Source organism: Pithys albifrons, chromosome 1 (assembly GCF_047495875.1).
Source record: "Pithys albifrons albifrons isolate INPA30051 chromosome 1, PitAlb_v1, whole genome shotgun sequence".
Lineage (NCBI taxonomy): Eukaryota > Metazoa > Chordata > Aves > Passeriformes > Thamnophilidae > Pithys > Pithys albifrons.
This window is the reverse complement of record NC_092458.1, coordinates 89502271-89515763: the sequence shown is the minus strand read 5'-3', so window position 1 is coordinate 89515763 and position 13493 is coordinate 89502271. Positions and strand designations below refer to the sequence as shown.

General features: G+C 47.5%; 1 protein-coding gene across 1 annotated transcript in view; it reads right to left on the bottom strand.

Annotated features, from left to right (window-relative positions):
• Positions 1-4770: 4770 nt before the first annotated feature.
• FSTL1 (follistatin like 1) overlaps positions 4771-13493 on the bottom strand; it is a 53265-nt gene continuing 44542 nt past the window's right edge. Inside the window, exons 7-11 of the mRNA XM_071559951.1 lie at positions 10545-10663; positions 9678-9790; positions 8409-8519; positions 6691-6788; positions 4771-6445 (exon numbers count right to left, since the gene is read on the bottom strand). Of these exons, the coding sequence (XP_071416052.1) occupies positions 6401-6445; positions 6691-6788; positions 8409-8519; positions 9678-9790; positions 10545-10663 (486 nt within the window). The 3' untranslated portion in view covers positions 4771-6400. The remainder of the gene's footprint in view (positions 6446-6690; positions 6789-8408; positions 8520-9677; positions 9791-10544; positions 10664-13493) is intronic.

The following is a 13493-nucleotide window of genomic DNA, read 5'->3' as shown; positions in this document are numbered from 1 at the left end:
GCGCCTCGCCCCGCCCCCGCCCGCCCCGGAACATGGATCGCCCCGCCGGCCCCTCGTGGCTCCATGGTGCCATGCTCGATCCCGGGCGCGCCGCCAGCCGAGGCAACGGCTGCCCCAGCGGCCGCAGAGGGGCGAGCGCTGTTATGCAGGTTGCGGGGCCCCCGCGGGTGGGCTGCAGACGGGAGGGAGCCGTGCGGCGGCCCCGGAACGAGCGCGGACGGTGCGGAGGTGGGGCGGTGGGTGTGGGAGTGCGATAGCGGAGGGGCAGCCGCCGCCACGGCACCGCTGCTCGGCCCCGGCACTGCCACAGGGGCCGGGCTGGGGCTGCCGGTGGGACTGGAGATGCCACCTGCGCCCTGAGAAGTGTTTCACACGAGGCTCGCAGGAGCCGGGACGCCAGAGCTCCGAGCTCTTCTTACTGGCAAACAGTAACTTTCCGCCTGCCCCTTTGGGCGCCCGCCCTCCAAGCCCGAAGCGGAGGCACTGCCTGGCCCCGTGTGCCCCGCGGCCTCTCCTCTGGGGCTGCCCCGGCATCACTGGTCAGCCGGTGCCTTGTCCAAAGGCTGATCTTTGATCCCTGCCCGTGCCAGGGGGTTGGAACGGGATGACCCCTATGGTCCCTTCCCATCCAAAGCATTCCGTGATTCCATGAGCTGCTGCTGCCAGAGCACCGAAACAAGGGCCTCCCAGAGGTAGCGGTGCCTGTACCTGACCGCGCGTGAAAAGACCAGCTGTGATCCCGAGCCAGGGCTTGGGCAGGAGTTAACCACGGCTGGTAAGTGTGGCAGGATGGCGGTCACGGATCTGCGTGGACTGACCCTGCTTGTACCACACATACACAAACAGGTCACTCAGAACCCGTGATTTCAATTCATTGCTCTTTGGACACAGGTTAACTGCAGCGTAGTCAGTAACCACAGGAAGAAGCAGCAGCAGTGTGTGATGACAATGAGAAGATTCACAGCCCAAAGGAACTTTTGCCCTGACAAAGTCCAGGCTTAAGAAACAGACTTGCTTCCTTGTCATGTGTAAGGGAGCCAAAGGGAAGGGAATGACAACCTCCCATCCGTGCAAAACACTCCATATACACAGAAGTCCCTGTCATCTTAGACTGGAAGAAATAGAAACAAGTCACAGTTTGCTTTTACTAGCCAAGAGTTTAAAACAGCACATGAAGTAGCAGCAAAGATGAGTTCAAAGGTGTTCAGAACACTGGGCCAAAACCGTGGTCCACTTGTCCTTCCCTTGGGTCTCTGGGTTTCACCACAAATATTTTGACATGAAGCTCGCATCCCCAAGAGCAAGGAGTTGTCATGGCTATGGCCAGCCTTCAAAAAGGAGTGTGCCATTGAGGAAGGGAATTAACAGGTCACCCTCCATTTGACTTGTTTTCCAAGACTTTGTGGATTCACAGATGTATGCCCTGATGTGAACTCAGAGATAGCTGCAGAACAGACACTGTACTGGCATTGCTACCTCTTTTCAACATAGTTTTCCCCATCCTGTTAGGTTGTGCTGTTTCAGCTGGATCAGGATGGTTTTATGAGAGTTTATCCAAGGACAAGAGTAAGGTCCTCTGGATTTTGCTCTTTTCTTCTGTAGTGCTTAAAGCCTGCTTCACCCAAAGCTGTGTCTTGTCAGCTGGTTCAGGAATAGAGTTTTATTATAGATCAGTTTCTTTCCATCTCCAGAATTAAAGTTAATAAATACATTACAAGTGCAGTTCAGAGTCTTGATCAACCAATTAAATAGCCTATTTCTCAACTTCAAGCTTGACTGCGCTGGAGAACTGTGAAGTGATTAAGTAGCTATAGTGCAGCAACTTAATACTCAGATGTGCTGAACTGCATGAACGGCTCAGAGTTTTTCCCAGGCCTCTACTAGCAGCAGGCAATGGAGTTTTTTGCTTTTTCTCCCTCCCACCTCAAATTAATTTTGTTTCAGTAAGTATGCATGATGCACAAGGCAAAATATTTATAGTGCCATCTAGCTAAATTTGTGGCTGATGCTTCCGTTCATTTCTTCTTAAAAATCTGGGAAATTCTAGCAGTAGAAATTAAAGCATTACGGCAGCCCCACTTTGCAGTTGAGCAGTGAATGGGCAGGGAATGCCACAGGAGAGGCTGCGTGCACAGCAGCTGGTACATGATAAAGAGGCCATTTGCTGTAAAAAGTACACATGGAAGAGGCAGCATCTGTGGGTTGGGGTTTTTTCTTTTTTAAACAGCACACTAAGGGAAACAAAGTAAGGCATCTTTCTCTTCTGTTGGACCATCATTTGCAGAGAAATGCCTACAGTAGTGGCATTAGTTACAGGGGAGGTGAATGTAAGGCATTATCCTCCTGTTACACAACATTAAAGACTGTTTCATCATTCAGTTCAGCAAATCATTAGCCTTTTCAGCCCTGCATTCATAAGGTTACATCACAAACAGGAGGTCTATTCCTGACAGCTGTTACTCCAGTATCTTCCAAAAATCTATACAGGGAGGAAGTCTGTGAAATACCAAGGAAGCATCTTCCAGTCCTTTGCTATCCTTGACCTTCAAAAGCATTCCCTGATGTGTCCTCTGGATCTACCTTAATGCCACTACTGAAGCTCGTGTCCCTTCCAGAACATGGAATGATTGGGTTGGAAAAGACCTCTGAGATCATCAAGTCCAACCCTTGGTCCAACTCCAGTCCCTTTACCAGATCATGGCACTCAGTGCCATGGCCAATCTCAGTTTAAAAACTTCCAGGGATGGGGAATCCACCACCTCTCTGGGCAGCCCATTCCAATGCCTGATTACTCTCTCTGGAAAGAATTTTTTTCTGATCTCCAACTTCAATTTCCCCTGGCAGAGCTTGAGCCCGTGCCCCCTTGTCCTATTGCTGAGTGCCTGGGAGAAGAGACCAACCCCCACCTGGCTAGAACTGGGCATGTTGATCTTGGCAGCAGTCTCCACCTGAAGACATTTAGATCTTTCTTTCTTAACTGTACATAAGGCTTCTGATCTGTCCTTGTAAGTCACATTTTCAAGGCCTTTAGTTATTATTTTTACTTGCCTTTGGGTTCTTTCCACCTGATTTCTCAGCTAGAAAGGAGGCAGTCACGCCTTGCATTTGTCAAGCGCATTGAGATCTGTGTTTGAATGTGCAAAGACAGATGATTTTTTAAAAGAGGAAAACAAAGTCACGTTGCTTATGATAAATAAAACAAAGACATATTATTTTTTTAATTTTGTTTCATTTATTTGGCAGTAATATCCAAACCCCCCTGCTTCAAAAAAATTACAAAATCAAGTAAAATAAGTGCACTAAGGAAACCTACAGAATACTGATAAATTTCACACACGTACAGGAGGGACTATAGAGGGAGGAGTGGGAGTTTTTGTTGGTTGCTTAAATTTGGCTTTTTAGAAAAAAAATGCCTTCCCTGCCCCTTGTAGTCTGTACAGCAATTGTCCCAGACGGCAATGGCTGCAATTCAGCACTTCCTTCACCGCAGCCACTTCACCCTGCAGGAGTTAGTGACCGACCAGCCTGCAGCGAGGTATAGTCTGGCCATGGCTCAGTCTGGACTGCCCTTCCCCTGTGTGTAAGGAGGTGAGAGGTTTCAGTCCCCTTTGGGAATCGTAGCCCTTAGAATGGGCATGCCTTTCCACAACTGCACATCCCTTTGGGGGCACAAGAAAGAGGAAAAGAGTCCACAGGTGGCAGCCCTTTCCGCAGAGGCACAACTGCTGCACTCCCACCCTGCTGCCCCAGGCCACCCTAGAGTCTGTTGTATGGCTTCTCAGAGAGCTCAGCTTGCCTTGCCAAAGACTGCAGCCCATCCCTCCACCTTCAGTGCAAGAGTAAGCTGTGTAAACCTCAACTACCAGCACACATCTCTCTGCCTGCCACCCTTGTAAACTGCACATCCACAGCAGACAGGAAGGGGACTAGAGAACATATCACACAGTGCATCCTACAGAAGCCCTTGAGCCATGGATTCGCCTCCCCTTTCTGTGCATGCTCTGGTTCTTACAGCTGGAGATATTCCTGACTGAACAAGATGTTATCCCCATCCAGGGAAAGCCTTTAAGGGAAGCTGTTGTGTTTTCTTTAAGGCACTTCAACGATACAAGCTTGAAGAAAGTGAGCTGGGAGGCACTAACTACCTTTTAGAGCACGGTCAGAATAAAGCAAAACATTTTTTAATAATGTTCCTGTGACTCCAGACCCAGCACATGAAGCCTTTTTGCTCATACTGTTGGGAAGTAGCAAGGCTATGTCTAATGGGTGCTCCTATTTCACCAACCCCTTCTTCCAGTGCCACCAAAACGCAAACAATGATTTTGTCCCAGTGAAGCATTGTCCATGTTACCCTCAGTTCCTATGGACTCATTCCTTTCAGCTTCACAGGAGACAGATTCTCAACTCTAGGCCCCCATGAGAAAAAAAAAACAAACCCAACAGCCTCTTTCTGTATTTATGATGTCAAAACCTCCGTAAGTGAGGTACATTATGGTTCTCACTGGAAGAGTGACACTATGCCAAAGTCAATGAAAGTCCCCTGGGTTCACATCAGGAAAAGAGCTCAAAGGCCAGACAGCCTTTTACACATCTGGCTCATGGGAAGAGCACAGAAGGGACCATGCTTTCTTCTTTCCCTACCCTTCTAGGTACCAGCTCATTGTTTCTCTCCAAGGAAAGCACTGTGCAAAAAGAAGGCTGGGACAAAAGTCCTGCTGATCTTCACTCAAGCAGGACATGCTTTAGCAGATGCAAGTGGAGTTTTGCTGGAGTAAGCACCAGGGACTGCAACTCACCCAGCAACAACTACTGAAGTTGCTCACCAACAGAAAGATGGAAGTCACAAGCAGTCACCTCAGGGTATTTGCAACTGCTTGGGAAATACAGCAGGGGCATGAAGGGAATGTGGATGTTTGGGTTTATATGAAGTACATCTGACAACAGCTGGAGAAAATCAGCCAGCATTGAGGCTGCAGAGGTGATTATCAACAAAACAGCATTTGATTTATACCTACGACCACTGCTCTGAGAAATGGGTAAGACAAAACTAACTCATGAAGGGATGTGAGTGTTGTCAAAGATGTTCTGATCAATGACACTGTGAAATGTGTCACTAATGAGGCTTCCAGCCCTGACTCCAAACTCATACCTGGAATCAAAGAATAATGCTGCTGCCTCACCCTAGAGGAAAATGAAAAGCCCAAGATGATGGCCAACAGCATAACTAAACCGTTTTCTATGTAGTTTAGCCTTTTAAGATACTCTACTACTGGGATTGCCTGATCTCTCTGTCTCTACACTGTTTGCACTTCCCTCTGGACAACTTAGGAGAGGCATGAGCAGACTTTGAGCACATGGTCAATGCTAGCTAAGGGAATCAGAGTTGCAGTGTCAGTCCCTGTCTGGTGAAACTAATTACATCCAGCCCTGTCTCTTCTTCCCATGAAGGACATTGCTATCCCCAGCTGGGGAATACCCTGTAGTGCAAGGCTCAGAAGTTGCTTGTGGTGTTTGTGGCGGCTGAGCGCAGTGCGATGCAAACTGTGCATGGGCATTACAGCACTGGCAATGACAAAAACCCACACGCTTGGGTTTTCTTGAAACATCTAGAGCTACAAAACATACAAAAGCTGAATTACTACCATAGGAAACAAAATAATAAAAAATCCAAAACAAAACAAAAAGGGGACTCAGCATGTGAATGTGAGAAGAAAAAGTTAAGATAGCACCTCTAAGGAGGGGGTAGGGAGAGTAAGAGTGAGATGAGGTCAAAAGGAACCATGTTGTGTTAGAGCCCACAATGTACTGGAGGAGCTGCTGGGGACAGTCTAGTGGAAAGCAAGGAGGAATGTGCTGGACTCATGCCAGCAGCATGGCACCACATCTCCCAGGTGTCACACCAGGCTGACCAGCTTTGAGGAGTTCAAAACAAAGGGAAAAACCCTTGGCTGATGAGGACCTGCAGCACATGTACTCAGCCACAGAACTGCCAGGCCTGTATTTCTGCAGCCAAGGCCAGTGCTGACAATTATATTGATCGAAGGCCCTCTTTTCTATCCAGCACTGACCTCCGTCCTTTCCCCAGATCCAGGGGAACGAGAAATCCCTGTTGGTTCTTGGGGGGAGCAGCTGTCTGCTCTGGGGAAGGATCCCAGAGGCTGCTGTGAGTCCCTCTCAGCCTTCCAAGGTCCCAGCAATGAAGCTTCCTGAACAGGTGGGCTCTGCTCCCCTCTCCTGGCCCCAATCTCTGTGTATTACAAAACAAATAACCCATCGCTATACATGTAAATATCTGTGACTGGTCAACTGTAGTAGACACTTGTGCATACTGAGATCAGCACTGGAGGACAGGGTGGCAGGTTGGGCCCATCCTCCTGGGCTCCTCCGGGGTGGAGGCCCCTTACATCTCCTTGGTGCTCATTCTCTTGGTCTTTGCAGATGTCTCCTACAGAAAGAGAGCACAAAAGTGAGGCTCTGCACTGACACAAGAACTGGGAGTGCTCTGAAACCTTTGGTCCCTCCACAGGCAATGCCAACACTGGCTTGTACCTCAAAGCCCCACACCTGTATTTGTCCATACAGGCAAGAAATCCACCTTTATTGTGCTCCCCCTTCTACCAGAAGTCTCCAAGTGACAGAATGAGAAGGAACCCCTCTGGGAAGGGGAGACCTTCCCAGCCCCATGCTAACCTGATGCTTCTGCAGTTCCTGAATGTATCTAGCCACCTCCTCCTCAGTCAAATCTTGGTCAGGTCGGTGTCTCTGAGCAGGCACCTTCTCATTTCTCCCTGCAAACAGAAGTGGAGTTTAGTATTATCATAAATAGGAAATGCAAATTTCAGAGGCTGAACCATGTACAACAAAAAGCTCATGCTTAGGAAGGCTTTGCTGGAGGAAGGTGTGAGTTGGCTTCTTAGAAAGAGAATGGGCCTTTTAGCTGGCTGGGACTTCAAAACCTGGATATCTAGCCTGTCCCTGCCTCTCCCTCACACATGACTGATAATAAAACCACAAAGAAGAGGCTGCATGTTATTTAAAGGAAACACCTATAATAAGTTCAAATATCTTGGCCTCTTGTAGGGAATAAATGCGCTATCCAAGTACAGTAACTGATTCCTAATGAAGAAGTAATTTTGCTCAATGAAGATGCAACTTGCTGATGAATTTGAGCAGATTCTTTGGTTCCATTATTCCTCTAACAATCTAACCCCTCTGCTGCTCTGACATGGGCAGAAAGTCATGGAATTGTTATATCATTGCATGCTTCTGCCATGGATGCAAGGAACAAAGCAGGCAGCAAGAATAGGTGTTGCATAGCAACTTTGAAGGTTGTTTCTGGGGAGGCAACAAAAAGAATCTCTGAGACCTACCCACAGCTCCTCTGGCAGTTCTATTAATATTCCAGTTATCTTTTCTCAGGTGACTTCCTGCTGCCACAGCCAAGTCTGGGCTGAGGTGATCCTGAAGGCCAGATAAACATGAAAAACTCTGTACACACTGATGCTCTTCCTCTCCCTCCTGCTCTGTTCAAGCAACTGACTATAGATCTGAACTCATGTGCTGCTGATGGCTCCCACACAACACTGAAACAAAGTTCATGCAAGGGCCTGTTTCTAGGGAAAAAGGCCAAAAAAGTGCAGCACAGTGCTGGGGGGGTGGACATGACTCCTTGAGAAGAACCCACACATTTCCCAAGGCAGGGGAAAGGTGGCTTTCCACTGGCCCTGGACTATTTGTGAAAAGGCAGAACAAAGAGTTGTTTCATAACCACACCATGACTTCTCACAATTGTAACGAGGCTGTGCAAGCTTACGAAGCACCTTTCAAAGGAAGAACAATCAACCTTGCCTTACTATGAACACCACTTCCCTTCATCGACATTATTTTCTTCTATAGTTTCTATGGCAAGAAGCTAAAGTGCTTTCTTGGCATTGGATGAAGTCTCCTATATCCCCTTTGGGGCAAGACAGGACCCTAGGTCCTGTTTACAGATACCATAAACACAGATACAGTGAGGATACAGACACACATACAGGAAAGCTGACTTGCTTACACCTACACCTGTGGTTGCAGACAGTGACCTGTTTGGTCTGTGCATGGCCCAAGCCAGCTGGATGCAGAGTAGCTCTGGTCTGGAATATTTGGTGCTGGATTTTCATGACACCAAATCCAAACTACAAACCCCAACAGCATCACCCCCAGCTCAGTTACACACTTTCTGACCTCCAGAACAGAGCAAGCCTGGGTTTGACTAACATGGTGAGGTTTATGCAGAAACCACCCGTGGAAAAGCTGAGGAAAAGCTGGAGAGAGAAAAATGTAGATAGCTGGTTCCCTTAGACTGACAGAGAGTAAGAATTAATTCTGTACAAAACCAAGTAGAGGAACTGTCTGGAGAGCATACGGACCTTCACACGTCATGGCAGTGCACACCCAGTTCCCGCAGGCACAGACGCAGCGGTTGCACTCCACCTGGGTCTCTGCTCCATCCTCATAGGTTTCATCTTCCAGGGCACACTCTAAAGAGGCACAAGACAAGAGCAGTGTTTGTGAGACAGCAAGCAGGATAAAGACAATATGCTTTAGAGATGCCTTAAGAGAGAAGAGGTATGAGGTTTTGAAGGAAGCCTTCCTTCCCCTAACCACCAAAAGTTTCATAATGACTGAAATATTAATGCTGAATTTAGGGTGTGAAGTCAGCCAAAAAAACAGTCTGGGAAAGTAAAAAACTTCCATTTTTCTTACTCAACACATTTCAAGTTCTCAATTCCAAATGAAATCTCAATATTGGATTTGTTTGAATTTCCTAATCCATTATACAAAGAACCCCTGAAATGAAACTTTGGGGTTATTCTGAAACAATTCCTGTTCCAGTTTGAAGCTGGAAAATTGATTTCTGTACTTTCTGTTGCCTTGAGAAAAGAAGGCCAAATTCCCCCAAGATTTTTCATTTCAGATCACATTTCTTCTTACGGTTCTATTATATGTTTAGGGTGAGGGCCCCAAAGTGCTCCCAGGCCTGTACGTTGTTAAGTGATAACCAGCTCATGATGTTTTCTTGCAACAGGCCACAGAGGATTCAACTTAACACTCCCTAGAAAGCATGGCCTCTGTCTGCTCCTCAATGTTACTGCAGTGGGATGTAATCTGGCACCTTTGGAGCAACACCCCCTCTGAGGAGGCAATGAGATGACTGGCTAGGCATGCCTGGTCAGCAGAGCACTAGGCTGCTTTCACATGAACAGTAGCACAAAGCAGGATTTGTAAGGATAGTGAACTTTAAGATGTTCACAGTGGCTGTCTGTGTGCAAGGCAGAGCATAGCAAGACTTCGGTCTGATCTGACTTTCCTAAGTTATCCATCTGTGAACGCCTCACATGATTCCTCTCTGCACCATTAAATACATGCCTTGACCTTACAAGCATACCATACCCATTCGACCTATGTCCTTCCTTCTAAAATCCAAGCCCTTCTCATCACTAGAGCTGAGAGCTCTGGAACAGGAAAAGCAGTAGTTTGGACAATGCAGGGACAAGAGGTGCTGCTGGATGAGGCAGGCATATATGAAAATTATCTCTGGGAGTGGAGTTACATCATCCCATGTCTGGCCTGAAGCTGATCTCTTTTCTTTCCTTCCTTTCCCCTTTTGTTCCCTAGTACAAGTGATGGATTCCTACTTTTCTCTGGTGGATTGAATGATGGGCTGAGGCACTTGAGAAATTCATTGAAGCTGAGCTTCCAGTCAGCATTTTCATCTGACAGCTCGATGAGGGCATCTACGCAGAGTCCTCTGAAAAGAAACACAAAGGCATGTTCTACACAGAGCTCTACTACGCTGGTCCCTGCTCTACTGTCCTCAGAGTACAGATGAGTAAACCCAGTAATAACTAGAAGGGTTTTGAGATGCCTGGTGGAAGTCACTTCTCTGAGGAAACCTCATTAGATACACAGAAAAGAAAAACAGTCACAAAATACTCTCCTTTTGCCTATGGGCTGGGCAGTGGGGGGATATTCAGAACAGCAGGAATAGGACATCTACATCTGTTAACATCTACATGCTGTCACATGAGTAGAGATGCAAGCACAGCATAACCACCACCAGCCTCTTCTCATTGTCTCACACACAGTGGCACACACAGAAAATGGGAACCTCTCAAACTACAGGCTGTGTATGAAGAGTGTTTTCTCACCATCTTCCTTGCACTGGATCTAGCTATTAGGCAAAAGGTGACTTAAGTTCACTGGAAAGCTAAATTATTAGGAAATAAAAAAGAGACGACAAATTTTCTGTCACCCAACACCTTTTGGCTGCACAAGTGCCAGTTTTGGGGCAAGAGAGGGTTGGAATACATGCTTAATGTGAAGGACAGGGGTGGCACTGCTCCTCTTGTGGTGTTCAAACCTAATTAAGTGAGAAGCCACTTCATACACAGTTACCTTTGTTAGTGCAAGCCCTAACTGATATTTACCATGAGTGGATTCTCATGCTCCATTGTACCACATCTGCCCCTGGCCCTCCTTCTGGCATCCTATCCACTGCCCACCTGAGCAACTTGTTGGTCTCCTGGTCCATGTAGGTGGTGATGTTGATGGCAGTCTCATTCTGTTCCACAAACTTCAGGAATTCAGTGGAGTCCAAGCGAGAATCACCATCATCAAAGCTCTGTAGGGAAGATGGGAAGGTATAAAGGAGTCTGATTTATCCATTCAAGGTAGTCCTTCTTTTTCCCCTCTTCCAGAAGTACTTAGCAATTTGAAGCTTTAGTGAGACAGGTGGCATCATCCCTGTTTAGCACAAAAATGAGGCTCAGAGAAAAGCAGCAACATATCCATATTAGCATCAGAACAGGGGAGATCTGATCCTAGCCTTGTTCTCACAGATAAGCCACACTGTGTCTCATTCACCGCCTGCTGCTTGATTTATGGCTCTAACCCTATTTCCTCTTTTTGTTCCAGCCAGCCTGTAGCCTTCTTTTATACCTCCTGCCTTAAAGCAGACCAGTTGCATTCAAGGTGTCAGCTTTTCAATATGTGTAAATCCAATGCTGTGCCTGGACTCTGACAGTGACAGAAGGGAAAAATCACAGGAAGCAATTTTCTGCTGACACCAGAGAAGAAACAATTTAATGCAATAGCATAACGTCTCATCACCAACTTCTTAAGGTCCTGACAGGACTCCTGGCACTGAAGAACAGTATTTTTAGCCCCAAAATCCTGGCTGTACTCCCAAAGAAGTAATTGCATTTTGCCTTCCTGCTTGGAGATGTGACACCACAGTGCTGGGCACTCAGCAGGAGTTGCTGTGCCCCCTCAGAGACACCCTCATTGCTGTGAGGGGAAAATTAATCCTGCACACAGACTGCTGCCACCTAATTTTGCCATGTGACTTGGGGCAGGTTGCTGTGGCTCTTTGTGCAGTGCTTCCAGGAATGCCGCAAGAGACACTGCTTGTTGTTACCTCTAGGTGGTTTAGGAGAAACCTGTAGGGCTAGAGAAATTACTCTGAGTGCTCTATCCTGCATAACTGCTCCACTAACATGTCAACTCTACTAAACTTTGAAGCCTCTTGTCCTGTTATTTCTTGTGAAAGTGGCCGCAGGTTTCTTAATGACCCAGACTCAGTTAAGTGAGTTTTCTTGCTTCTCAATGCTATGGTCTTTATTAAGGTGTTCCCACAGAGACCCTCCAAACCAGAGCAGCCTCCCACTACTGGTGTTGCTTCTCTTGAAATAATGTCCTTCAAGGTCATGGCCTGCCTGATGAACAGTGCACATTGCAGTGGTCCCCACAGCCAGGCTTTCAGGAGGGAAATAGCTTAATGCCACGTCTACAAGCCTACCCATCAAGGACAAGAGAGAAAAGCTGTGTTATAGGTGTCTCCAGTGTTTATTACATGCAGGGCAGGAATCAGGCCATTTGCAGAGCCCTGCAGCTTGACACAACAAAATTCCTCTGTTACAGAGGAGACTCACTGGTGAGACAAATTTGTGTGTGTTTGAAGCCATTTAGTTTGCTTTGCCTGGATTTCTCCCAAGTTGTTCCAAACTCTGAATTCTCCTTTAAAAATATTTCAAAGCTTTAAGGATTACCACCCCTGAAGAGAATCATAGAATCATTAAGATTGGAAAGACCTCCAAGATCATTGAGTCAAACCTTTGACTGAACACCACCTTGTCAAATAAACCATACCACTGAGTGACATCTCCAGTGATTTTTTAGGCAATTCCACCACTTCCCTGGGCAGTCTATTCCAATGCTTGACAGCCCTTTCAGTGAAGAAATTCTTCCTGATGTGCAATTTGAATCTCCCCAGGCACAACTTGAGGCCATTTCCTTTTGTTCTGTCGCTAGTTGCCTGGGAGAAGACACCAATTCTTACCTGGCTACAACCTCCTTTCAGGTAGTTGCAAAGAGCAATGACGTCTCCCATGATCCTCCTCTTCTCCAGGCTAAACAACCCCAGCTCCCTCAGCTTCTCCTCATATGACTAACTCTCTAGACCCTTCAGCTGGTTTGTTGCCCTTCTCTGAACAGGCTCCAGCACCTCAATGTCTTTCCTGTAGTGAGAGACCCAGAACTGAACATGGTACTCAAGGTGTAGCCTCACCAGTGCCAAGTACACAGGATGATCATTTCCCCAGTTCTGTTGGCTGCACTAATCCTGATAGAGGCTGGGCTGCTATTGGCCTTCTTGGCCACCTGGGCTCACTGCTGGCTCATGTTCATGGCTGGCCATGCCACTGACCAGCACCCCCAGGTCCTTTCCTTCTGGGCAGCTTTTGAGCCACTCTTCCCCCAGCCCATAGTGCTGCACAGAGTTGTTGTGACCCAAGTGCAAGACCCAGCACTTCACCTTACTGAACTTCATACTGTTGGCCTCAGCCATGGAAATTCCCCCTTTGGTCCAAGTAAAGGAATTGCTTTGCCATGGAAACTTTAACCCAGTGTCTGGGATCATTGCTCCAGAAAAAGTGGGACAGTAAAGAAAACATGAGACAACCTGCCTCTGAGCTGTGGCCATGGGATTTCACCAGCACGCTGACAGGCGTGGGGACAGTGGGTGTGACTGGGTTGCATGGTGATAATGGAACAATCCTGCTGGGTGGCTCATGCCTTTCAGCAAAGCCCATGACCTGAGGAGACTTTGCAGCAGTGGCTGGGGACAGCACGTTTGCAGGGGAGGGACAGAGCGACTGTATTCTGCAGGACACCGCAGCTTTTGGGTGCCAGCAGGCACTGGGAGAAGTGCCCAAGGCAGTGGGCCACAAGCAGGTTTCCACAGACAGAGCAGCATTAGTGGCTGCAAACGTGAAGATGCTCTCTGGAGCAAGGGGACCAGCTCCTCTGTCTCGCCAGGGGGTGCCATTGCCATGGCAAATTTGCTTGCAGTGCTAACTCCTGTCAGGCACCATTAATCTCTTGCTGTCAACAGCTTATGATTTAAACGCTCTTCCCTTTTTCCCACCTGCTCCTCCAGCTCCATCCTGAATGCT